This window comes from Myotis lucifugus, unplaced genomic scaffold, assembly GCF_000147115.1.
Source record: "Myotis lucifugus unplaced genomic scaffold, Myoluc2.0 scaffold_66, whole genome shotgun sequence".
Taxonomy (NCBI): domain Eukaryota; kingdom Metazoa; phylum Chordata; class Mammalia; order Chiroptera; family Vespertilionidae; genus Myotis; species Myotis lucifugus.
The window spans coordinates 3373042-3400817 of NW_005871114.1; the positions used below are offsets into that span (position 1 = coordinate 3373042).

General features: G+C 42.2%; 1 protein-coding gene and 1 pseudogene across 1 annotated transcript; both read right to left on the reverse strand.

Annotated features, from left to right (window-relative positions):
• LOC102439973 (cytochrome P450 2C19-like) lies at positions 1–27236 on the reverse strand. Its single transcript, XM_006090008.3, has 9 exons — positions 27027–27236; positions 24354–24516; positions 24051–24200; positions 20016–20176; positions 18643–18819; positions 10792–10933; positions 5588–5775; positions 1705–1846; positions 1–517 (listed from the first exon to the last, which is right to left on the reverse strand). The coding sequence occupies exons 1-9, from the start codon at positions 27192–27194 to the stop codon at positions 336–338; spliced, it is 1473 nt and encodes a 490-aa protein (XP_006090070.1). The 5' UTR covers positions 27195–27236; the 3' UTR covers positions 1–335.
• On the reverse strand, positions 12588–13058 carry LOC102422680 (annotated as a pseudogene).
• Positions 27237–27776: the final 540 nt, after the last annotated feature.

Here is a 27776-nt window from a genome sequence, read left to right on the forward strand (position 1 = left end):
TTTTATTGAGAACACGCAGAGGAGAATGGCTCTGTCCTGGCGCACAGTAATCAGCTTGCTCTGTTCATATTGGCTACACAGTACCACTCAGCATTATGTTAGCATACGTGTGGCCAATGCAAATGTTTCAGAGTATGGAGAAGAGCAGATCCATTGCCCAGTGAGACTCAGGAAATGGTCCTTTCATGGAGGCTGCATAATCCTGGATCTTGAGAGAAGGAGGTGATGAGGAGAGGAGAGGTCAGAGAAGGGACCCCCAGGAAGGGGATGGAGAGGGAAAGAGATGAACGATGCCCCAGATGAGTGGGAGTTGCTGACAGAAGGTCTGTCCTTCTTCACACAGGAATGAAGCAGAGCTGGTAAGGAGGCGGCACAGAAGCAAAGCCATTCATAACTGGGGTGACATCAAGGTCCTTTATATCGACCACAGCTTTCAAGGTAAACTTCTGTAAGATGGTGGTCAGGAATAAAAACAGCTCCATGCGGGCCAAGCCCTCTCCTGCACACATCCGTTTTCCTGAAAATAACACACACAGAGAGTAGATAATCCTGGAACACTGACTTCCTGGATGCCAGGAAGAGAATGTGCAGTAATTATTTGATTAATGGTTGGTTGGATGGTTGGATGGATGGATGGCAGGCAGAATGGTTGGATAAGCAGATGGACAAAGGGTGGACATATATCCTGTCCACCCAACATCTTATCCAGCGGTCGGAAAACTGCGGCTCTTTGGCCCCTTGAGTGTGGCTCTTCCACAAAATACCACGTGCGGGCACGCATGTACAGTGCGATTGAAACTTCGTGGCCCATGCGCAGAAGTCGGTATTTTGTGGAAGAGCCACACTCAAAGGACCAAAGAGCCGCATGTGGCTCGCGAGCAGCAGTTTGCCGACCACTGTCTTATCCTAACAGGTATACTTCTTTCAACAAATATTTATTGAGAATCAGCACTATACCAAGTATTTCATTAAGTGTTCTCACTTGATAACTTCTCTTTCAGGTTGCTACCAGTCTTTTCCTAGAAACACAAATACATTGGTTGTACTTTCTGTTTGTAGCCTGATGTCTCATGATCATTCTTCACATTCTCATAGCCTTTGTTCCTGCTCTACGTACACCTACTTCTTCATCAATCTCCTACACACCCTGAAGTTTCCAGTATTGTACCACACTGTTCTTTTGGGCTGGGATGCATGCAAGTCTCTTGTATTTTCAGTACCTAGCTCAGATTTCATTTCTGAACTTGGAAGAACTGAGTCAACTCTCCAAAACCCCAGTGATCTGGCCTAATAACAAGGGTGGGCCATGAGGAGAGATAGTGTGTGGGCCTGGGGAGAGGTGCTTCTGGCCATGGACAAAGAGCAATTCTACCAGTCCCAGGGTGAGGGCTACGTAAGTTCCAACTGATTCCCAAAAATATCCTGCCCCATGAAGTACCAACGAAAATAAATTTGTGGCCTAGTCGGTGTGCCTCAGTTGGTTGAGCATCATCCCATGCACCAAGAGGTTGCCGGTTTGATTCCTGGTCAGAGCACATGCCTGGGTTGCAGGTTCCACCCTCATTAGGGTGCGTGCAGGAGGCAGCCCACCGATATTTCTCTCCCATTGATGTTCCCATCTCTTCTTCCTTCCTCTCTCTCTTAAAAAAAAATCAATGAAAAAAATATATTTTATAAAAAGAGAAGAAAATAAAATTGTATTACCTGCTGAGAAAGCCATGAAGTAGTCACTCTTCTTGAAGTTGCCTTCCTCATCCAGGAAGTGGCCAGGATCAAACTTCTCTGGGTTGGGGAATTCTTTGTCATCTCGCAGCACAGAAGTCAGATTTGTTATAATAGTTGTGCCCTGGAAAAAACAGAAGGTAAAGTCAGTTATGAAGGCGTGGTGGAGCCCTATCTGGTTTGGCTCAGTTAATAGAGCTTGGGCCTGTGGACTGAAAGGTCCTGGGTTTGATTCAAGTCAAGGGCACATGCCTGGGTTGCAGGCTCGATCCCCTGTGGGGAGCGTGCAGAAGGCAGCCAATCAATGATTCTCTCTCATCATTGATGTTTCTATCTCTCTCTCCCTTTCCCTTCCTCTCTGAAATCAATATATATATATATATATATATATATATACACACACACACACACACACACACACACACACACACACACATATATATATATATATATAAAAGACTAACTGTTGGCTGTTAAAATTTGAAAAGAAGAAGAAGAAGAAGAAGTTATGGAGCTGGAAGAAAGATTGCAAGTCCTTTAGTCCAATTTTATGATCTATAGATGAGGAATCCTAGGTCCTAAGAAGGGCAGTGGCATTGTGAGCCAGAGAGAACAAGTAATAAACAATGAGCAGTTTAAGACCAGTGACAGGGATGTTGCTAAAGTGAATTCCAATAGCATTTGAAGTGCTGAGTACATGGGTCCTAGCGGGGCAGGCCTTCTGAATCCATTCTGCTCATCACCACGTTTGGACACTGCTGTATGTCCCCACCACCTACTTTATTTTATGACTTCAACCTTCACTCATCTCATAGGTGAATTATGGTTTAAAATGGAAGGTTTAAAAAACGGAAGTTGGAACTTGAAATGTCTGGAGTTATCTGTTCATATGGCTTTTATAAACAGACATCTGATCTAATAAAAAGTAATCTTTTCTGTGGTCATGACAATAAATACAACTGTTAGTCTTATCATTGCCATGTAGATTGTTTGTCTTGATTTAAAAACATAGAAGCAAAGGACAAACTGATGGTTGCCAGAGGGAAGAAGGAGAGAGATGGATAAAAAAGGTGAAGAGCAATATAATAATCAATAGTAGTGTGATAGCTTTGCATGGTGACAGATGGTTACTGGACTTAGTGTGGTGAGCACATAAGATAAATAAATGTTGAATAGTCACGGGGATGTAAAGTACAGCATAAGGAATATAGTTAATAATATAATAACTATATATGGTGTCAGGTGGATACTAAAATTATGGGGGGGGGGAACACTTTGTAAAGTATATGATTGTATAACCACTATGCTATACACCTGAAACTAATACAAAATAATATTGAATGTAAACTATAATCCTATATAATAAAACCCTAATATGCAAATTGACCGAACGGCAGAACGACCGGTCGCTATGACACCAACTGACCACCAGGGGGCAGATGCTCAATGCAGGAGCTGCCCTCTGGTGGTCAGTGCACTCCCACAGGGGGAGCACCATTTAGCCAGAAGTCAGGCTCATGGTTGGCGAGCACAGTGGTGGTGGCAGGAGCCTCGCCTGCCTCCGCTGCAGGCGGGTGGTAAGGATCAAGAGGCACCGGACTGTGAGAGGGCACAGGCTGGGCTGAGGGACACCCCCCACCACCACCACCAGTACATGAATTTTGTGCACCAGGCCTCTAGTTGAAAAATAAAATTCAAAAAAATAAATGTTGAGCTCTAGCTGTTTGTCTCAGTGGATAGAGCATCAGCCCTTGAACTCAAGGGTCCTGGGTTCAGTTTGGATCAAGAGCATGTTGCAGTGCTGGCCCTGGTCAAGGCATGTGTGGGAGGCAACAAATCAATGTGTCTCTTTCACATTGATATTTCTCTCTCCCCCTCCCTTCCACTCTCTCTAAAAATCAATGGAAAAATATCCTTGGGTGAGGGTTAACAACAACAACAAAAAATACTGAATCACTATGTTATACACCTGAAACTAATATAACATTGTATGCCAACTATAACTTTTAAAATAAATAAAATAAATAAAAATATAAGGGAGATTTAATTACAGATTAATCCTAGCCTACAAATACAGAATGTTAAAATTAGAAAAAAAATCCTCATTTTGCAACAATTCATTTTAGGATTATTAATCCAGTCAAGTTTTATCAATTAACATTAAAACTGTTGGGTGAATAATTGGTTGCCTCCCATACTTGCTCACACCGGGGATCAAATCTGCTACCTTGGTATTGCCCTGATTGGGAATTGAACCTACAACCTTTTGATGTATGGGACATGCTCCACCCACTGAGAAACCCGGCCAGGGCCCCTTGTATATTTTTAAACAAATAATATATGAAAAATTTACTTTAAGATATGAAAAAAGTACAAAAGGCAATATATTTCTGTTGTGTTGCTCAAATAGATATTCACAAGAAATAAAGGAAGTGTGACCATTATTTCACACCATCAGTACAAATTTACCTGAATGGATCAATGATCTAAATGTAAGTGCTAAAACTATAAGGTTTTAGAAATAGATAAGCGTAAACCTTTGAGACCCTGTTCTGGCAATATTCTTTAGATAGGACCAAAATAAAGCACAAGTCAACCTCACATCATTGAGAAGTGTTCTGTGACACGGACAAATAATAAGCCATGCATTTCAAAGACATGGCTAAGTGGCCACAAGAAGAGGGAAGACAATCAAAATAAACCTACATTAGGGCACCTACTTTTTTGAGACCAGCATTACCTTCATATCAGAAATATGACAAGAAAATTTTGAAGAAGAAAAATTGTAGACCAAAAACGTTTTATCAGTATAAATACAGAAGTCCTGAACAAAATGTAGCAAATCAAGTCCAGCTGTGTAGGCACACTGAGTGGGAAAGTGAAGCCAATATACAACCAAACCAATAGGTGCAGAAAATTGATATGAAAATATCACATACACATTCAGGACAAAAAATCATGAAAAATAAGAGGGTAAAATTCCCAATCTATAAAGAATATCTACCAAAACATTCTCACTAGTGAGATGTTAAACCTCCACTTTCCTGAAAATTAGAAAGAAAGGATGAAACAAGGATATTTAACCCAGATAGCAGGGTGATGTATGTAGAAACTGCAGATTAACCTGGAGACAAATTACCAGCAATGATTTTAAATTTAGCAAGGCTGCTACATATAAGGTCATCAAAACAATACAATCAATTATATTTCCATGCACTGAAAAAATGTATTAAGAAAATTAAAGGCCGGCTGCTGTGGCTCAGTGGTTGAGTGTTGACCTATGAACCAGGAGGTCACTGTTCAATTCCCGTTCAGGCCATGTGCCCTTGTTGTGGACTTGATCCCCAGTGTGGGATGTGCTGGAGGCAGCCAATCAATGGTTCTCTCTCATCATTGATGTTTCTATCTCTCCCTCTTCCTTCTTCTCTGAAATCAATAAAAGTATATTTATAAAAAAAAGGAAAATTAAAGAAAACCCCTCCCAATTGGGATTGTATACCTATTAATTGAAAGATTCAATGTGTCATGACTTTCCAAATTGATCTAATGACACCCTGGTAAAAGTCCCAGCAGATTGTTTTGGCAAATTGACAAACTGATATTAACATTAGTTTGGAAATGTAAGCAGCTAAGATTAGCCAAACAATATTAAAGAAGTAGGACACATTTGCAAGACCTACACTGCCAGATGTCAGAACCTGTTATACAGGTTGATAGTCTCAACTGGAAATACTAGAGTCCCTCAAGCTGCCACAAGTGTGGCTTCTGCCCGTCTCTCATCTTGTGTTGGTAGAAGATGAACACCATGCTGTGAAAATGGGACCTCCAAGACCACTGAGGTCAGTGTGGGTGAAACACATCTTACCTTGGGGATGAGGTAGTTTCTGAAGTTAACATCACAGGTCACCGCATGGGGCAGGTTGGTGGGGAGGAAGTTAAGGTGTCTCTGGACCTCATGCACCATGGCATCCGTGTAGGGCATGTGGCTCCTGTCCTGCATGCAGGGGCTCCGCTCTCTGCCAATGACACGGTCAATCTCTTCCTGGACTTTAGCTGGTAAGACATAAGTAAGACAGATGGAAAACAGGAAAATGCATACCGTATTTACATTCCAATTCAGGGATACATGCAGCACTAGGGTGTCTCGATGTCATTGTAAACATCAGTTATATGCCCAGAAATACACCCAGACATAGAGAAATAATTGCCATGTAGATACATACAGCTCTCCTACTAGCTAGACTTAAGATACATCAACTCATACCTGTATAAGCATACCTCATGATATAAACAGAAATGATGAAATGGTCAAGGAATTACAGTCCTTGTACAAAGAAAAATAGGAAATCAAATATAATTTTATATCAAAATAATATGTGGGTTGGAAAGTAAAATGATAATGTATGTTTTGTGTATTTGTGTGTTTTTTGTGTTTCTATCTCTTTCCCTCTCCCTTCCTCTCTGAAATCAATAAAAGTCTATTTTAAATAAATAAATAAATGAAGACTTCTATTTCTTACTTGCCTATTTTTAGACAATATCTGATTTCCTGGTATGGAAGGTGAGAATTTACTTCTCCATCCGCACCTCATACAAAATACACACAGACACCCACACAATTCCCTTCATTATTTTTCCCCCAAATATAGTTAGATCACATTTCAACATCATTCTGACTATATATCCTCTCTGGTAAGATGACTATGATTATGTTTCATTTTTGGTACTTTCTTGGACTTAATCATGATTCTTTCATTCAATTCATAATTTTCTATATCTTCATTTAAAATCTCTCTCTCTCTCTCTCTTGCTACAAAAAGCTTTATTGTTTCATTTGGTCCAATGCATGGGAGAGGGCTTCACGGTGGTTAAAAGAATGGCTAGTGATAGATCCTCCCTGACTACGCCCCCTGTCAGCAGGAAGTATCTATGGAAGACAGACCTTCGCCCCCTGACCTTGCCCAGACACTCAATTTTTTTACTATTACCAAAAGCCTGGAATGATAGATCCTCCCTTCCCCCAACTGGTGGGCAGAGTAAGATGTAACCTGCAGCCCGGAAATACCTGAGTGACTAACCATGTACCTTATATAGACTATACATTGGACCACCAATCCACACCTGCCAAATACCCTAAGCCCTTGTTCCTATATGGACCATACAGTAAGCCACCAATCAGTGTGCGCCGAGTACACTAAGCCCCCACCCCTTCCCATTCCGCCCCTCAAAAGGCGTGCCCACCTCTGCACGTGCTGCTGTCCTCCCCTTGCGAGACAGCCCGGCAGGTCCTTCTCCTCTAATAAAGCCTGTAGTCCTGGTTTTCGGCCTGTCTGATTTTTCAGCTAGCAGTTTGGGGGAGAGGCTTAGGTAAACGCCATACATCAGGGAATGCATAGGGGGCCCCTCAAAGGCCTCTGGGCTCCAAAGGTTCCTGGTTGCACTGGAGGGTGAGCCTCACCCAGCATAGCCTCAGGGTCCGCCAGCTTGTGGAGGGGAGCCAGGTGTCGCCCATCTTCTTGATGAGCTTCACCTCCTCGCCCAGGAAGTGGTTCTCCCGGAAGTCACAGAGCTGAGGGACTGCGCAGGTAGAACCAGGGCCTACAGCTCCCACAGGGCCTGGTTCAGGTTCCTCTCCAAGGCCCTGGCGGCTCCATGGCCCTGAGTTTCACCCACTCATCTTGGGGAGGCTCAGCGTGTCCTGGAGAGAATGCAGCCACCGCGATGGTTTTGCAACTTTAAGAGCCGCTCAGCGCCCTCGGGCTTCTCCGGCCAACTCGGGGAAGAAATGGCGCCCTGGAGAGCCACAACGTAGTGTTCAAAAAAGAAGCCCAGAGAGAGGTAGGTGGGAGCCTGCAGATGCAGGCCAGGCGGTTGACGGCAGCCTCCCCCTCGGTGGAATAATTCTGACGGGTTTGGGAGTTCATGGTTGTTCTGCAAGGAGTTAAGGTAGAAAAACACCCGGTGTGTTGGCTGGTCTCAGAGGTGGCTCTGAAGGTGGTGAGGGGATAAGACGCTGGAAGGTGGTCGGAGACTGGAAGGAGGGGCGTCCCGGGGTCTGTTCCGTCCAAACACTGTTGAAGCAAGAGTCAGGCCCTGGACCGCCGAGGGCACTGTCGATTTGGAATTATGTCTGAATACTGAGGTAGATGCTTCTAACTCCTAATAACAATTTCCCCGTTATTAGGAAACCTCAGATAATCAATCATTTCTCTTTTTTGCTTGGTGTCTCCCCTCACACCTGCTTTATCCACCTAATCATTTTGAAGTGGATATTTCCGAGGCCTGGCATCTAGCAAGCTCCCTGACAATTTCCTTCTCCTTTGAGCCCTCCTGATTTCTTGAGCCCATGACTTCCTCTGACGTGGAAACAGACATTTGGATGAAAAAGGGAAAAGGGGGGTGGGGTGTAAAGTTTTTGTCAAACGTACAGGTCTGAGAATATACTCTTATTAATACACATTTGATAGTTGCTCTTGAGAATTCTGATGGTGTTTGAATCCCAATCTTTACACATGACATGATGCAACTCTATGAAGGTTTTTGTGATTTTTTTTTTAATCCTGGTGTTCTGACCCTGTGTCTTGGGTTGGATGCTTTTATTTCATTCACTCTGATACACGTGTCAAAAGAATTTTCTATCTGCATGGCAACTATGGAGGGCTTTCCTCCAGACCTGTTCACTCTCTGGAGTTTTTTAAAAATCTGGCTGCTGAATTTCAGGAAGTAGGATGGAGAAAGCAACTAAGAGTCTCTGAATTCTAGAAATAGATTCTTACCTAACGTTTCTTTTCAGCCCTACATCTCACTCTTTCCCTGTCATTTCTCTAGAAAATAAACCTCCCTCATTGTATTGGGGAAAAGCAGTTACCTGATAAAAGGAGTTGTCAAAGGGACTTGGGCAGGGAGAGCTACCTTTTCAGCCTGTTTCTGCTTCTATCTTCTTTGGCACTGCTACTTCTAAATACCAAACCTTATACACCCAGCCAATGTGGCTCAGTGTTTGAGCCTATGAACCAGGCGGTCACAGTTTGATTCCCAGTCATGGCATATGCCTGGGTTGTGGGCTCAACCCCCAGTGTGGGGCGTGCAGGAGGCAGTCAATCAATGGTTCTCTCTCATCACTGATGTTTCTATCTCTCTCTCCCTCTCCCTTCCTCTCTGAAATCAATAAAAAAAATAAAAAAAATAAATACCAAAACTTATAGGGATGTAGGGACACAAATAAATTTTCTAAACTTGATTTTTATTGTTGACACTATTGCAGATGTCCCCAATCTCCCTGCCCCCGCCCCCGCCCCCATCCTCCCCTTACCTTTGCCTGCCTCCACCCAGCTCTAGCCCCTCACTTCCCTCTGGCTATCGCCACACTGTTGTCTGTGTCCATGGGGTATGCGCGTGTGTTCTTTGGCTAATCCCTTCACCTTTTTCACCCAGACTAACCCAGCCCCTCCCCTCTGTCAGCTGTCAGTCTGTTCCATGGATCCATGCCTCTGTTTCTATTTTGTTCGTCAGTTTATTTTGTTCATTAGATTCCACATATACTAGTAAGTGAGATCATTTGGTATTTGTCTTTCACTGACTGGCTTATTGCACCAAAGGACCTGAATAGACACTTCTCCAAAGAGGACATACAGATGACCAATAGACAGGAAAAAACCTCAACATCACTAATCATCAGAGAGATGCAAATTAAAACCAGGTGTCAGCTCACACCTGTCAGAATGGCTATCACCAACAAATTAACAAACAAGTGTCAGCAAGGATGTGGAGAAAAGGGAACCCTCGTGCACTGCTAGTGGGAATGCAGACTGTTGCAGCCACTGTGGAAAACAGTATGGAGGTTCCTCAAAAAATTAACAATGGAACTGCCTTTTGACCTAGTGACCCCACTTCTGGGAATATATCCTAAGAACCACAAAGAACTTTTCCTCCTCATGGAACTTCCTCTTCTGACACTGAGGTTACAATTTCATCCTTTCTACTGAGTTCATTATCTCCCCTCTGTATGCTCTCTGCATTTCAGATATTTGTTGAAGATTTGTTGGCTGTTTCCTGACCTCTTATCCAGCTTTAGAAGACTAATTCTCATTTGCAATAGGTTGTAACCATTTTAGTGAGATTTTAACACAGGAAAAAATAATGTATGTTTCTAAACTGCTATGCATAACCGTAACTCTATAAACGTATATTTCTCCCCTTGCCAGTTTGGCTCAGTGGATAAGAGCATTGGCCTGCGGACTGAAGGGTCCCAGGTTTGATTGCCATCAAGGGCACGTGCCTCGGTTGCAGGCTCCTCCCTGGCCCACACCCTGGTCAGGGCTAGTGCAGGAGGCAACCAATTGATGTATTTCTCGCACATCGATATTTCTCTCTGTCTTTTCCTCTCGCTTCCACTCTCTCTAAAAATCAATGGAAAAATATCCTCGGGTGAGGGTTTTTTAAAAAAGGTATATTTCTAATATAAAGTGCTTGGAAAAGATCTTGTTTTGGCAACCAACTCCTTTCTGGAAACAGACTTCTGAAATAACAGAATTCCTTTATGCAATATCTTAAGCCTGAATAGGACCACAATGCTTGTGAATCTCAATTTTTGGGACACTTTCTAGACTGGAAATGATCTCAGGCAGCCTCACTAAGTAATTCCTTAGGATTTTCACTTATGCTTCAGTAAGAAGAGTTTCCATTAGAAACCTGCATTCTCAGAATGAGGCCAGATCTCTGAGGAATATACCCACTGTTTAAAGTGAGTAGCCTTTTCATAATAAAACCACTGTGCAGTCCCAGGCCACTCCAAGCTGGTGTGTGCCTGCCACACATAACCTCCCAGGAAATCCAGACCGCACTGTATTGCTTTGGCCACTGCCCACAGCGTCTTCACTCCTCTCAGACATCAGCCTGTATTTTAGAAAGATGTCCCATTATTATCCCTTCTTTAAACTTGGAAAAATGAAGCAGGTCAGAAGGCATTTTAATAATGACATTTCTCTAAGAGAAACAAGATGGAATGTCCTTGCCGTGTCTTTCCAACGTCTTTTCTGAAATTCAGCCCTCCCCCCATGCTGGGCGTACCTGAGACCTCCGGGTGCTTGAGCAGGAGCAGGAGAGCATATCTCAGCGTGGTACTCGTCGTCTCTGTCCCAGCTCCAAAGAAATCAGACACGGTGATTGTCAAGTTGTCAATAGTGAACTCCCCGTGCGGATTGTGCTTTTCCTAGGAATAGTTTGATGAAATTATTTGACAAATTCATTTTCCAGAATTCCAGTTAATCCAAAATAATTCATTTGTTTTCAAGTTAAGCCAACATACAAACTGCAAGGTGAAATTTTAGAAAACAGCTCAACAACAAAGATAAGCAAAGGACTTGAATGACATTTATCCGAAGATTAGAAATAGGTAACAGCACATGAAAATATATTCAGTATCACTGGTCATCAAGGAAATGCAAATCAAAGCCACAGGATACTTCATATTCATTAGAACAGCTTTAATAATTATAAAAATGAGAAAATAAGTATTGGCAACTGTCAACAAATGGGAACGCTCATACACTGCTGGTGGGAATGTAAATGCTGCAGACACCATGGAAAAGCTTGGCTGTTCCTCAAATGTTAGACGTAACATTACCGTAGGTCCCATCAACTCCTCTCCTAGGAATGCACCCAACAAAAATGAAAACAGGTCCATGAAGAAACGTGTATACAAATGTTATAGCATCATTACTCATAAGAGCCAAAGGCAGACACAACACACATGTCCATCAATAGATCATGGATAGTTTTCTGAGTACAGGTCCTTTGCCTCCTTGGTTAAGTTTATTCCTAAGTATCTTAATTTCTTTGTTGCAATGGTAAATGGGATTATTTGTTTAGTTTCTGTTTCTGAGAATTCGTTGTTGGTCAATAAAAAGGCCATTGATTTTTAGGTGTTGATTTTGTATCCTGCCATATTGCCAAATTCATTTATTTTATTTTTTTTCAGGAAGAGCAATTTTAATTTTCTATTAAATATTCTTCCATTATTTTACCCCATATCTTACTGAGTTATAAGAAATAACATTAGCCTAGAAAAACTAAGAAGAAAGATAAATGTAAATAATTATTAAACTAAACATATGAAAAGAAAAATTATAACAGGATTGAACTTTATAAACTTAAATTAATATGAGATAATTTTTAAAGTGTGCATATCAAAGCAAATTTTATTATTAAAATAATTTACCACTGATTTTTTAAGAAGGAAACTAAAGATATTTTTATTTTAAAAAATGGGCCTGTGTTCAGCTACAAAATTTCCCCCCAAGTTCTGATATTTCTTTTATTTAGATTTGGGAAGAAAATGCCATTCTGATGGCACAAAATGCAAAAATTTTTAATTGTTTTAATTCCAGCCCAGAATTTTAAAAACTATTAATGGAAAACAGATTAAGGTCATTAAGTGCACAACAGTGATTTCTGGCCAGCTTCTGGTATTTTGTTTCTCCCTTAGTTACCCCAAGTAAAACTAAATTGAATCTTCAGCAGAATAATCCTCAAATATACTTCATAAGCAAAATGAGAGCTTTTGTTTACATAGTTTTTGGATTTTGCTGTTCCTAATTTTATTCTGGAACTCAATTTTACCCAAAACCACAATTATCATATGAACGTTTTAACACACAGTTGTATGCAATTCAGCAAAGCAATAGTACACCATCAGGCTCTATTCACCCAGAGCTTAGGGAAAACAGGATTGGTCACACCCACTTAAAAACAAATCTCATGCTAGTTGCCAATGCATGGTTTCAGTCTAAGTTCTGACAGTGAAATATATGGATATATATTTGTAAATCTCATCTTGATTTTCAAAGGAAGGCACAGGAAGTTCTTCACAGCTTAGCTTTACCAGGCTGGAGCTGAAGATTTTGTAACTTCATAGCCAGACCCATGTTGCCAGTGATTTTCAATTTACCTGAGGATTCATTTTACCCATCATCAAAGCCATCAAGTCTGAGTCAGCCATTATAACTGTGCAGTCAGCCTCTTTATCTGAGTTGGGAAGCACTGATCCTTTGCCATTCTTCACATCTACCACCCAGGTGGCTTCTTTACCCCCAGGGCCATCCTTCACCTTAAAGGCCAAAATACCACTGATTTTCTTCACAAACTGTTACCCTTCTTCTTCAAGCTTCTTTTCAATTTTCTTAATGGCAAGCTTTGCCTTAAATCTTCAACTTCGGTGCTGATTAGAGCAGCCTCAATTTGTTCAGTTCTGGCAGCTTCGAAAAGCCCATCTTGTAGATTGTGACAACTACAGCTCCTCCATGGCTTAAATTATGCTGCAGAGCTGTCAAATTCATTTATTAAATCTAGTAGTTTTTTTGGTGGAGTCTTTAGGGTTTTCTATGTACAATATCATGTCACCTGCAAATAATGAGAGTTTTACTTCCTTCTTTCCCATTTGGATGTCTTTTATTTCTTCTTGTCTGATCACTGTGGCTAGGATTTCCAGTACTATGTTGAACAAGAGGGGTGAAAGTGGACATCCCTGTCTTATTTCTGTTCTTAAGGGAAATGCTTTTAGTTTTTGCCCGTTGTGTATGATGTTTGCGGTAGGTTTGTTATATATGGCCTCTATCCTGTTGAGATATGCTCCCTCTATTCCCACTTTGCTGAGAGTTTTTATCAAAAACTAGAGGCCCGGTGCACGAAATTCATGCACTCGGGGCGGGGGTGAGAGGAGGACCTTCAGCCCGACCTGCACCCTCTCGTTCGCCACCATGAGCCTGGCTTCTGGCTGAGTGGCATTCCCGCTATAGCAATGCACTGACCGCCAGAGGGCAGCTCCTGCGTTGAGCGTCTGTCCCCTGGTTATTAGTGCCCATCATAGCGACCAGTCATTCTGCCATTCAGTCAATTTGCATATTAGCCTTTTATTATATAGGATGGGTGTTGGATTTTGTCGAATGCTTTTTCTGCATCTATTGATATGATCATGGAATTTTTATCTTTCAATTTGTTTATGTGATGTATCACATTTATTGATTAGCAACTATTATACCAGCCTTGTATCCCTGGAATGAATCCCACTTGATCATGGTGTATGATCTTTTTAATACATTGCTGGAACCAATTTGCTAATATTTTGTTGAGGATTTTAGCATCTATATTCATCAGGGGTATTGGCTTGTAATTCTTTTCTTTGTAATGTCTTTACCTGGTTTTGGAATTAGGATAATGCTGGCCTCATAAACAGAGATTGGAAGTGTTCCTTCCTCTTAGATTTTTTGGAATAGTTTGAGAAGTATAGGTGATAGTGTTTTGAATGTTTGGTAAAACTTCCCTGTGAAGCCGTCTAGACATGGGCTTTTGTTTGGTGCGAGTTTTTTGATTACTGCTTCTATTTCATCAGTTGTTATTGGCCTATTCAGGTTTTCTGATTTTTCCTGATTCAATTTTGGGAGATTGTATTTTTCTAGGAATTTGTTCATTTCGTCCACATTGTCCAGCTTGTTGGCATATAGTTGTTCATAGTATTTTCTTACAATCCTTTGTATTTCTGTGGTGTCAGTTGTTATTTCTCTGCTTTCATTTCTGATTTTGTTTATTTGGGTCCTCTCTCTTTGTTTCTTGTTGAGTCTGGCTAATGGTTCATCAATCTTGTTTATCCTTTCAAAGAACCAGCTCTTGGTTTCATTGATTTTTTTGTATTGTTTTTTAATCTCTATGTCATTTATTTCTGCTCTAATCTTTATTATTTCCTTTCTTCTACTTACTCTGGGCTTGTCTTGTTGTTCTCTTTCTAGTTCTTTAAGTTGTGGAGTTAGTTTATTGTTAATTTTTCTTGTCTTTTGAGGTAGGCCTATAATGCTATGAACTTCCCTCTCAGGACTGCTTTTGCTGTGTTCCAGAAATGTGAGTTCATTTTCATTCCTTTCCAGTAAGTTTTTAATTTCTTTTTTGATCTCCTTGGTAACCCATTCATTGTTTAGTAACATGCTATTTAGCCTCCATGTGTTTGAATGTTTTGGGGTGTTTTTACATTAGTTGATTTCTAATTTCATTCCACTGTGATCTGAGAAGATCCTTGATATGATTTCAATCTTCTTGAACTTGTAAAGACTTGTTCTGTGTCCTAACATGTTGTCTATCTTTGTGAATGATCCATGTGCACTTAAGAAGAATGTATATTCTGCAGCTTTGGAGTGAAATGTTCTATAAATGTCAATTAAATCCATCTGATCCAGTGTGTCCTTTGTAGTCACTGTTTCCTTGTTAAGTTTCTGTCTGGAAGATCTATCCAGTGAAGTCAGTGGGGTGTTAAAGTCCCCTACTATGACTGTATTGTTGTCAATCTCTCCGTTAAAGTCCTCTAGAAGTTTTTTAAAAAAATATATTTAGGGGCTCCTATATTGGGTGCATATATGTTTACCAGGGTTATAGCCTATTTTTGGGTCAATCCCTTTAATATTATGTAGTGACCTTTGTTGTCTCTTGTGATGGCCTTCATTTTAAAGTCTATTTTGGAGGAGAAACCAAGATGGCGGCATAGGTAAACACGGGAGTTTGCTGCCTCGAACAACCACTTCAAAAATACAACTAAAAGAAGGAACAGACATCATCCAGAACCACAGGAAAGCTGGCTGAGTGGAAGTTCTACAACTAGGAGGAAAGAGAAAAGCATACCGAGGCTCAGAGGAGGCGCAGTGCTGAAGTAAAATACTAAGGTTCGGAGTGCATGCGGAGCGGGCTGGAGGCTGAGGGCGCGGTTGTCGTTTTCAATCGGGAGGGAGTCTCAGGCTCTGAGCTCCAGTTCCGGGCGATTCTCTAAGGACCCACACTCATACGGGAGAAGCGGGACTGTCTAGCATCGCTCAGAACCCTAGGGCAGCTTTCTCTCCGTGGGGCTTGCAGTGACTACTGGGGCACTGAGAAGCAGAGCCTCTGAGGGCAAGACTGAGAGCAGCCATAATTGCTAACCCTGCCCTGTTGATCCCATGGGACCCGCCCCGCCCAAGCCCTGCAGGGAGGCTTTTGCTGGATAGCCTCAGGCAAAGGCTAGATTAGCACCTCCCTAGAGATCCAGGAGCCAGGAAGCCCAGAGGTCAGAGTGGGACCATGCAGCTTGCAGCTCCGTGGAACCATAAAAGACACACTCAGGGGGCAGACTCAGTGAGCACCAAAGCCCCATCGAAGCAAGTCTATCCCCAGAGGGGTGTCTCCAGCACAGAAGTTCTCCCACCGCAGACACAGCTGATTCTCACAGCCAATTGGCCTGGAGGTCAATTCCTCACAGTGATAACTACAATAATCAAGGCTTAACCACAACAAGACTGTGCACAAAGCCCACAAGGGGGTGCACCAAGAGTGTCTACCTCAGGTAATTGGGACACTTAGCACAGAAAGGCACTCTATCGACACAGCGAAGCATAAAAAATGCCGAGACAAAGAAACAGGACACAAACGACAGAATTGGAGGAAAGCAAACTGTTGGATATAGAGTTCAAAACCACACTTTTAAGGTCTTTAAAGAACTGTTTAGAAGCCGCTGATAAATTGAGTAAGGCCCTCGAAAAGACTGGTGAGACCACCGATAAATGTACTGAGATCCTCGAAAAGACTGGTAAGACCGCCGATAAATGTAGTGAGATCCTCAAGAAATCTAATGAGACCCTCGATGTTGTGATAAAGGACCAACTAGAAATTAAGCATACACTGAGTGAAATAAAGAATATTATACAGACTCCCAACAGCAGACCAGGTCGCAAGGATCAAGTCAAAGATTTGAAATACGAAGAAGCAAAAAACACCCAACCGGAAAAGCAAAATGAAAAAAGAATCCGAAAATATGAAGATAGTGTAAGGAGCCTCTGGGACAGCTTCAAGCGTACCAACATCCGAATTATAGGGGTGCCAGAAGATGAGAGAGAGCAAGATATTGAAAACCTATTTGAAGAAATAATGACAGAAAACTTCCCCTACCTGGTGAAAGGAATAGACTTCCAAGTCCAGGAAGCGCAGAGAACCCCAAACAAAAGGAATCCAAAGAGGACCACACCAAGACACATCATAATTAAAATGCCAAGAGCAAAAGACAAAGAGAGAATCCTAAAAGCAGCAAGAGAAAGAAAAACAGTTACCTACAAGGGAGTACCCATACGACTGTCAGCTGATTTCTCAACAGAAACTTTGCAGGCCAGAAGGGAATGGCAAGAAATATTCAAAGTGATGAATACCAAGAACCTACAACCAAGACTACTTTATCCAGCAAAGCTATCATTCAGAAGTGAAGGCCAGATAAAGAGCTTCACAGATAAGAAAAAGCTAAAGGAGTTCATCACCATCAAATCAGTATTATATGAAATGCTGAAAGGTATCCTTTAAGAAGAGGAAGAAGAAGAAAAAGGTAAAGATACAAATTATGAACAACAAATACACATCTATCAACAAGTGAATACAAAAATCAAGTGAATAAATAATCTGATGAACTGGTGATTGTATTAGAATCAGGGACATAGAAAGGGAATGGACTGACTATTCTTGGGGGGGGGGAGAAAGAGGTGTGGGGGTGAGTGAAGAGATTAGATAACAATCATGCACCTATGGATGAGGACAGTGGGTGGGGAGTGAGGGCAGAGGGTGGGGTTGGAACTGGGTGGAGGGGAGTTATGATGGGAAAAAAGAGTAACTAATGTAATAATCTGAACAATAAAGATTTAATTAAAAAAATAAAATAAAATAAAGTCTATTTTGTTGGATATGAGTATTGCTACTCCAGCGTTTTTTTCTTTTCCGTTTGCATGGAAAATTTTTTTCCATCCCTTCATTCTCATTATGTGTGTGTCTTTTGTTCTGAGGTGGGTCTCTTGTAGATAACATATAGTTGGGTCATGTTTTTGTATCCATTCAGCTACCCTATGAGTTTTGATTGGAGTATTTAATCTATTTACATTTATTGTTATTATTTATTGCCATTATATTTCTGTATTTCTTTAGCCTTTTTTTGGTGCGGGAAGCTCTTTATTTGACCATCTATTTTGAATGATAGCCTTGCTGGACATAGTAATCTTGGTTTCAGATCCTTCCTACCAGTCTCTAGGTAGTCTCCACTTTATGTCGTTGGTTATCAGCGTTCTCTCCAGCTAGTCTCCCATTGATTATTCAGGATTTTTCTTTTTTTTTTGTATTTTAGTTGCAATTCCAGTTTGGTCCTGGGAGTGTGTCTGTGTAGCATCCACTTACTCCACCGCCATTTTTAATCCAGTCAATTGATTTTGGATGCGGGTGCCAAGGCAATTCATGTGCAAAAAATAGTCTTTTCAACAAATGGTTCAGGATTCATGCCTACCGGCACCAACTTACAACTCCATTCCTATGCCAATTCATTTATTTTACATTCAGTTAAGGCTTGTCTCTTCCATCCACCTATTTCTCACCACAACCTCTACACCTCTATATACACCACTCACCCTTCTGAAATCCTCTCCCCTGTCCTTCACTATAAATGTATTAAGATTTATTTCTAACCACTGGATGTGCAGGAAGCCCAGCAAGGTAAAGCCATGCTTTTCCATTCTCTTATACACTGTGGGCAAGGTCATGTCCATGTTCACATCATGACATGCTATTCTGTATTTTATAATTTGTTTGTAATTGTTTCTGTTTTCACCTCAGGCATCATTCTGTCTCTCCTTAGGTAAATTATTAGTACCTAAAAAGCAGGATTAATGTAGTCCACTTATTTAACAATTCACTGTTCATTTAACAACCTAATAGAATATCTTCCATATTGCTTGGTGTAGATTCATGCACACTATATTTCCTTAAGATGCTTGTCAGAATTACTTGCCTGATCATTGAAATATCTCTGGTAAATACAAAAATATTCAGTGAACCACAAGATGCACAAGCAATCAAATAACTGAGTGCTTGTTAACACTTTACCTGCTCCATTTTGATCAGGAAATAATCAATAAAGTCCCGAGGATTGTGAATGTCCAGGGATGCTTGATGTTCCTTTGTTTTCTCTATAACATAACTTTTTATAAAATCAACATTTTTAAATATTTTGTTTTGACTCCCTGGGAAATAGTCCAGTAGAGTAGGGCAATTGTTGTAGATCTAGAAGAGAAAAGGATAGTTTATCTGATAAAAAACACTTGATGAAAACATATACCATATGCTAAGCCCTAGTCAGAAACTGTACTGTAAATATTAATAAAATATGGTCTTTGTTTTGAGGGGGATTTCTATTTTACAAATATGTAACTTTCTACACTGATAGGTGTATTTGAGGGAGAAAGTTCTGACCAGAGGAGCAAAGATGGTAATCACTTCTCTATGCATACATCATGCTTATAGTATAAAAACAGGCACATATCAGTTTTCTCATTTTTTACATCAATTCTTCCCTGAAATCTTGAAATATGGGATGGCATGAAATACTATGATTCACATTTTTTAGATGACAACAGAGGGGGAAGGAGTTTGAGCAACCTGATACAGCGCACAAAACGTAACCTTGCTATTTCTAGTTCTGCCTAGTAGCCTCAGATGAATCAGTATCTTAGAACTGGGAGGGTCCTGGTGATAACCATGAAACACAACTCAACTTTTTTATATATGAAGTAACTGTGCACAGGGCAGTTAAGTGACTTCTTTAAGAACACATCATTATCTTTTAGGCAGAGTGCAGAACATGTCAACTCGCACAGGGTAAACTTTGTGATGTTTGTGTATGGTTCGTACACCATGTACCCAATCATTTTGTCATCCCCCAAACAATTACCTTGTCAGTTAGGATGCCAACGAAAGCATCAAATAGTGTTCCTTAGCGGCATCTGTGGTCCCAAATAGTCTCCCTTCTTGAAGGAGGTATTCTCTTCCTCCCCAAATACATATATTTCTGTCAACTAATGTACTGAAGAAGTCACCAAGTGTTGACTAGATGACAAGACCTGTGGGTAATGGAATCCTTTCAAGAGGAACCCAGAAGTCCATTTAGTACTATAGGCATGATTTTGGGAAGTTATCAAAGTACTTTGTGGGAAATTGGGCTTTGGAATTTAGCAGGAATATCCTGGGCAGGGTCAATGGGGTTGAATTCCAGATCTGTATTCTGGGCATTTCTTTTCTGGTCTATCAGTAAAGGGCTTGGCCCAATTTCCCAGATGAGCACTTCATGATGCTAAGCTCTGGGAAGGACTGTGGCATTCACCCATTCACTTCACGGCTTGGTACACACAAAGATGTGGACTTCTTGGAGAAAAGAGCATAAAGGATTCCATAAAGATGTGAAGAAACAATCTTGGCCTCACCTGAATCCATGGAGAGTTCAGAATCTTGACATTTTCATTAAACCTTTCCATTATGTTTAGAAAAACTTTATCTTTATAATCAAAACGCTTCTGGAAGATAATGGAGCAGATCACATTGCAGGGAGCACAGCCCAGGATAAAAGTGGGGTCACAGGGTGATGCTAAAGAATCAGAAACAATTTTAAAACACCATTAGAATATACATATGAAACACTTTGATTATGAAATAACAGGTAAAGGTAATTTTAGAAACTTTAAAGCAATATCTTACCTACAAATTTCCTAACAGCAAAATATTCAACATGCATAAAATCAATGCATTACTTTTACCTTAACCTGAGTATATTATTTCATCTAGCTAGTTAAATAACGGTTTTCTGGAAAAAAAACAACAACTCAATTTATACCCCTTGTCTTTATTTGTACTCAAGTACAAATTGTCTTTACTTTTCACCCAAGGTGCCTGTTAATTTGGAAGAAAAATAAAGGGAAAAAACATTTAAAGAGGCCATTTTTATATATGTCATAATTAAAGTTAGTGCTGAATATCATTTGTCTGCAAAGCCTGTAGAAAATTAAGTGCTGGTATAGAGAAAGAATAGGGACCTCAATGATATTTTATGTGTGATGAATAATTTAAAGAATCATGTGTAGAAGCAACAGAGGGGGAGCTATAGAGAAGAAGATTGTGGGTGAATTCATGTATTTGAAAGAATAAGTGTAAAGAAGCAGCAACCATCCTTGTTGTATGACAAGAAAAGCTAATACAAGTGAACAATTATTATAAAATGGATTTTTTTTGCCTAAAATAAAAATGAAATGAGAATTTTTTATTTCAAACATAAATCCCACATAAGCAAAACAAAAATGGAGTTCTTTTAAATCTTTATTTCAATGTTTAAAAAAAAATTCCCTCCCTCCTGGCCAGTGTGGCTCAGTGGATTGAGCATTGTCCCATGCATCAAGAGGTCACTGGTTTGATTCCCAGTCAGGGCACGTGCCAAGGTTGTGGGCTCAATCCCCAGTAGGGAGCGTGCAGGAGGCAGCTGATCAATGATTCCCTCTCATCAATGTTTCTATCTCTCTCTCTCCCTGTCTTCTCTCTCTAAAATCAATAAAAACATATTTTTAAAAAATTTTTCCCTCCTGGAGGATCCAAGATGGTGGCAGAGTAGGTAGATGGTACACTCACCTCCACCCAGGACCAAACTGGAATTACAACTAAAATATAGAGCAATTTGCCTGAATAACCAACTGAAGACTAGCTGAAGAGACGTCTTATAACCAAGGATTTACAGAAGAAGCCACATTGAGACTGGTAGGGGGAGTGGAGACATGAAAAGGGCTGGTAGCTGAGATTCTGGAGAGAGATCTCAGCTGCAATGGTTCCCCCTGGGAAGGGTGGGGTCTCAACTCCAAGCCAAGCTACCCAGCCCAGAGCACAAGAGCCGGGAAGAGGCTCCCATGTAATGTCTGGCTGTAAACATTAGCAGGGATTCTGTCCACCAGGGGGAGATGGAAGTCTGCTAGAGACACAGGTGCCCTCTTAAAGGGCCAATACACAAAATCTCATTCATAACCACTAACCATGGGCTCTGGCAGAGGAAGGGAGGGTGGCATGGACTATAGTTCTATGAGGAGAGCCTGGGTTTGTGGCTCTGGGGAGAGAGCCACCAGGAACCCTGTGCTGAGTCATTCTCTAATAACACAGATGCCATCTTTCTTGGGTGGCACACTCCCCTGGAGGAAAGCAATAGCCCCACCCTCTGGATTACCTGTCACCCCACCCTGTGGAGCTTGAGTCCTACTGAGGAGTTAGCTGCCTGATACTGTAATGTATGCTTAATTGCTAAGAGGGTAGATCTCATGTTATGTGCTTTATACCAGCGGTCACCAACTGATGGTCCATGGACCACTGGTGGTCCGTGAGGTACGAAAGGTTGGTGACCGCTGCTTTATACTCTAAATTTTTGTCTAATGTGGGGAGGAAATAGTAGGGCATAGAATAAAAGGAAATATCTAGTTAGGGACTTCTAGACCAGGTTCTGTTAAACATTCCAAGGCCCTATCTGATTTGGCTCAGTGGATAGAGAGTAGGCCCAGAACGCAGACAGCCTCAAGCACTGCCCCCTGCCCGGCAGGGTCATGGATCTGGGTCCCGGGAAAGCGGACAGCCTCAAGCGCTGCCCCCCGCCTGGCAGGGTTACAGATCCGGGTCCCGGGACCGCAGACAGCCTTGCCTGCTGCCGCCTGCCTTCAGTATGCAAATTAGCCGCCATCTTGTTGCTTCAGGGTGGGGGTCCCTACTGGGGTGCCTGGCCAGTCTGGGTGAGGGGCTGAGGGCTGTTTTCAGGCTGGCGGGCGACTGAAGCTCCAAACCTCTCCTTTTTTTCTTTTTTTTTTATTCTGGCATTTATTTACCTTCTATGCCTGTCACTGGAGCTGAGAGCCGGCTTTCTCTCTGAGGCTCAGCTGCTGAAAGCAGCTTTATGGCCTTTGTTTACCTTCTGCATTCGAAACTTTGTTGCGAATCCAGCTCTGAGATCCCGGCTGACTGAAAACAGGTTACTGGGGTTTTGTTTAGCTTCTATATTTGTAACAATGTTTCAAACTGCAAGCTCAGAGGCCGGCAGCGCAGACGGGGAACGTTGGAGTCCTCCGTCACTGAAGCAAGCAAGCCTCCTGTTAGCTGCCGGCCACCATCTTGACTGGCAGTTAATTTGCATATCGCCCTGATTAGTCAATGGGAAGAGTAGTGGAGGTATGGCTAATTACCATATTTCTCCTTTATTAGATAGGATGCTTCTATCTCTCTCTCTTTCCCTTCCTCTCTAAAATCAATTAAAAATATCTTTTTTAAAAAAATAAATAGCCAAAACCGGTTTGGCTCAGTGGATAGAGCATCGGCCTGCGGACTGAAAGGTCCCAGGTTCGATTCCGGTCAAGGGCATGTACCTGGGTTGCGGGCACATCCCCAGTAGGAGATGTGCAGGAGGCAGCTGATCGATGTTTCTAACTCTCTGTCTCTCTCCTTTCCTCTCTCTAAAAAATCAATAAAATATGTTTAAAAAAATAAAATGTCTACAAGAGTTTTTTAATAAATAAATAAATAAATAAAACAGGGTAATTTGTAAACCAAGCCAAAAATCAGTGTCATTTTGACAAAGCACTTTTCAGATTATTACACCAGCTGTGGAAGGCAGATAATTGCCACATACTTTTCACCAAAGTCCCACAGAGTTGGGGCAAAGTTTAGCAACTGAAAACAGAGCCAAATTCTACTTAGAGAAGACAGGATAAGTTGTACTTGATAATGGTTTAAATCTAGTTAAATAAAACATTTTATAACTTGGCATTTTTTTGAATTTCAAGAATTTTAATGTAGTATGTATTTAAAATACATAAATCAATACAGTGAGTAACAAAAAGTAAGTAATGCCAATATGTTTAAAACAGTGCTGTCTCTACAGAGAAATCATAAGTGATGGGAATTGTACAAAGACATGCCTCAGTGATTAATACCATAGATGGCATCATTACTGGCTCGAACTATGGGACTGGGCCCTAAAAGGCACTCTTAGAGATGTCTGTGAGACTGACCATGCACATCTAGGCCAATGAAATGCAAGCACATGCTACTTGTTACATGCTCCATAAGAGTGTGATGAGGTCATTCCCACCACATCCACCTGACAAGTATCACCTGGTGAAGTGCTCTGGAATAAATAACCCACATTTATGCTATAGCAAAAACATTGTTCCCTGACTTTGTCAAAACATGACTCAAAACTATTCTTTGTGATTTCAGATGTGAAAATAGTTAAAGTTTAGAGAAAGTAGGAACGAACGACCCTTTGTATCCACACTATGCACAATCAAGGATGTGCATGCACAGTGAGCACGGACACACAAAACCTCCCTGGCGCTCTGCTTCAGACCCTCACTCCTCCACGGGAGGCTGACACCACACCCATATGAAGGAGTTGACTGCCCTGAAATGTTAAGGTCAGAGTTACAGTGCATAGAATCACCCACCATTGGTTTTCCTCAACTCCTCCACTAGGCAGCAGGCTTCCTCTTGAACACGGTCCTCAATGTTCCTCTTCCCCATGCCCAGATTCCGCAGGGTCATGAGGGAGAAGCGCCGGATCTCCTTCCATCTCTTTCCATTGCTGAAAATGATTCCTATAAGGAGGAAAACAGAAACTGGTAGGGAGATCCCAGACAAGGAGGAGGGAGCTGACCCTTGGCATCCACACCGAGGGGCCAAGCTTTCTGAAGAGATCTTCAAATTCCTATTTTCCATCCTCCCCATCCCTATTCCACACGCACACCTACCAAACCCTTGGTTAGCTTTCTCAGCCACTGGGAAACTGCCTCTTCCAGAAAACTCCTCGCCCTTGTCGATCAGAGCTTCCTTCACGGCCTCATATCCATGCAGCACCACCGTGGGCTTCATGCCAAAGTACACAGTGAACACCGGGCCGTAGACTTTTGAGAGCTGGGAAGTGGAAAGGAGATTCAAATGTTAGTCAAAGAAGTCACTATTTGACAATATACTGTGCCTGATTCAGAATGATATTATCATCCTGTCTTATGTTTTTACTAGAGGCCTGGTGCACAAAAATTTGTGCACTCGGGGGGGGGATCCCTCAGCCCGGGGTGTACCCTCTCTCAGTCTGGGACCCCTCGGGGGATGACCACCTGCTGGCTTAGGCTCGCTCCCTGAGGATTGGGCCTAAGCTGGCAGTTAGACATTCCTCTGGCAGCCCGGGAGCCTTTGGGGGATGTCCACTTGCCAGCGGGGAGCAGGCCTAAGCTGCAGTAGGACATCCTTAGTGCTGCTGAGGAGGCGGGAGAGGCTCCCACCGCCACCGCTGTACTGGCAGCCCTCAGCCTGACTTGTGGCTGAGCAGAGCTCCCCCTGTGGGAGCACACTGACCATCAGGGGGCAGCTCCTGCATTGAGAATCTGCTCCCTGGTGGTCAGTGTGTGTCATAGTGACCAGTCATTCCCAGTCATTCTGCTGTTAGGGTCAATTTGCATATTACCCTTTTATTATATAGGAATGCCTGGCCAGCCTAGGTGAGGGGCTGATGGCTGTTTGCAGGCTGGCCACAGCCCCTTCAGGGTGGGGGTCCCCCATGGGGTGCCTGGTCAGCCTGGGTGAGGGGCTGATGGCTGTTTGCAAGCTGGCTACAGCCCCTTCAGGGTAGGGGTTCCCCCTGGGGTGCCTGACCAGTCTGGGTGAGGGGCAGAGGGCCATTTTCAGGCTGACTAAGCCACCCAGCGGGACCCTCACCCCATGAGGGTGTGGCCAGCCTGGGTGAGGGCTGATGGCTGTTTGCAGGCTGGCCACAACCCCCAGCCACCCAAGCTCCCAGTGGAGGCTGGCTGGAAGCAGGCATCTGGGATTATTTGTCTTCTATAATTGAAACTTTGTTGCCATGAGCGGAGGCCACAGCCAGCTCAGGGCAGGCGGGAAGCTTGACTTCCTCCATCACTGGGGCAACCAAGCCTCCTGCTTGCTCCAGCTCCATGGCTGCCAGCAGCCATCTTGGTTTGGTTAATTTGCATATAGTCGCTCTGATTGGCTGGTGGGCGTGGCTTAGGGCATAGCGAAGGAATGGTCAGTTAGCATCTTTGTCTTTTATTAGTGTAGATTCTGTGACATGGTCTAGAATATTTCTCAAGTTAATACATAAATATGAAGGTGATTGTTAACAGCTGCCACTTATGTGCCGGCAACAGCCTGGGTAAATTGTACATGTATTGCAATTAATCTTCAAAGCAGCATCATCAGCAGTTCATTTGCCCCACTTACCTATAAGGAAATGGATGTCAGAGAATTTCAGTGCATTTTCTGCATCCCCTAACTGCTATGTACAGATTGAAATTTGAGCCTCTATTTATACAACCTCGGATCCTTTAGCAATATGTCAATCTCCAATGATCCCACCTGCTCCTTCAGGATCACCCGGGGAGCTCTTGCCATCAGAATTCTGATTCAGTAGCCCTGTGATGAGTACTGGAATCCTATGCTTAAAGAAACTCACCCTGGATGATCCTAATGCCCAGCCCAGTTCATGATCCTCTGTATTACTAACACAGAAGGAGGGAGCACCACGGGGGCAGCGCCAGGACATGCGGCAGCTCATGGACAAGCAGTTTCTTCCACCTTCAGCAGTCCGGGCCACGGGCAGCCACAGAGCTGCTTGCTGTGCCCAAAGGATCCTGTTACCAGCAAGCTGGCCCTGATAACTTCTCTCTTTCACTCGCACTATTCCTAATCCCAGTTTTTTCCTTGACATCAGGTATAATTTGCTTCCTTTGAGAAGTACAGTTTTCCTAACTATTCTGAACAAAACACGGTGTTTATATAATAGACTAGAGGCCCAATGCACAAAATTCATGCAAGGGGCTTGGCCCTCGCAGCCCCGGCTTCATCCGAAAGGTAGTCCGGAAGGACGTCCAGAAGGTCGTTCAATTGTCCAGTCTAATTAGCATATTATCTTTTATTATTATAGATGACTTCCTTTTTAAATTACATTTATTGGGTGACATTGGTTAATAAAATTATATAGGTTTCAGGTGTACAATTCTATATGTCATCTGAATATTGCATTCTGTGCCCACCACCCAAAGTCCAATCTTCTTCTAGTGACTTCTTGAATGAAATTTCTAATCAAAAACATCTCTCTTACCATTTATCTTCAGCTAAAAATCGCCGTAAATAATGGGGAAACTAAACAGGGCAGCAGCTCTCCCATCTTTTGCTACTTTATTTTTTGATTGTAGCCTAGAGAGACCTAAAGTACCTCACTCATAAAATGCATTAGTATTTTATTTCGCTATTCTTGTGGGTGAAAAACCAAAAGTAATACTCTACGAGGAGTACTTGCTTTAATGATTTTATTTTAACACATATTTTAATAACTCTATTTTATTTAGAAGTAGATGTTAATTTCCTTACCCCTGGCAAGCTGCTGGAAGAACACAAAACATACTTACATTGCTTAAGGACTTGCTGATGTTCTTCACATCTAGCTGGAGTAAGTTTCCAATAATTGGGAGAGGAGTAGGGCCAGGTGGAAGTTTCCTTCTTCCAGAGCTCTGTATCCACAGCGACAGGAGAAGCAAACAGGAGAGACAGAGCACCAGGAGCGCAACCGGGCCCATCGTAGCGCTCTCTTCCTACTGAGTCTACTGGGAGCTTAAACTCCAAATGCTCATAACACTCCCTGCTACTCAGTATGTGCCTCTTTGACTGGGAGGGATCTAATCAGCTAGATCTAGTTACTTTAATCTTTCTTCCTCCAAGGGACTTTGGTCTGTTGCTCAGTTACAAATCCCCATCCCTGAGATTCTGGTTTAATAAGTTTGGGGTAAAGCCAAGCTACTGTTATTTATTTTGAAACACCCACATGGTTAAGAACCAGTGAAGTAAATGTTTTGATTAAAAAAAAATTGCTCAACATTCTTGCCCGCCCCGACGTGGCTCAGTGGGTTGGAGTGTCATCTGGTACAACAAAAGGTTGTGGGTTCAATTTCCAGTCATGACTAGGAAGGTTGTGGTTTCCATTCCAGTTGGGGCCCATAGAGGAGGCAACCGATCAACGTTTCTCTTGCATATCGATGTTTCTCCGTCTCTCTCTGTCAAATCAATAAAAACATATCCTCAGGTGAGGGTTGTTTAAAAAATTGTTCAATATTCTGGACTCACAGATATTGACCAGTTGAGAATTCATACCTTGGGGGGCA

What these genes read in the sequence shown, in the direction of transcription:
- LOC102439973 (XM_006090008.3), bottom strand. Translation starts at nt 27,194, where the DNA reads ATGGGCCCGGTTGCGCTCCTGGTGCTCTGTCTCTCCTGTTTGCTTCTC. An exon ending in TCAGCAAGTCCTTAAGCAAT is followed by an intron (nt 24,517 to 27,026) that starts GTAAGTATGTTT and finishes TCCACTTCCCAG; the next exon opens with CTCTCAAAAGTCTACGGCCC. An exon ending in TCCTGATCAAAATGGAGCAG is followed by an intron (nt 10,934 to 18,642) that starts GTAAAGTGTTAA and finishes AACTATTCCTAG; the next exon opens with GAAAAGCACAATCCGCACGG.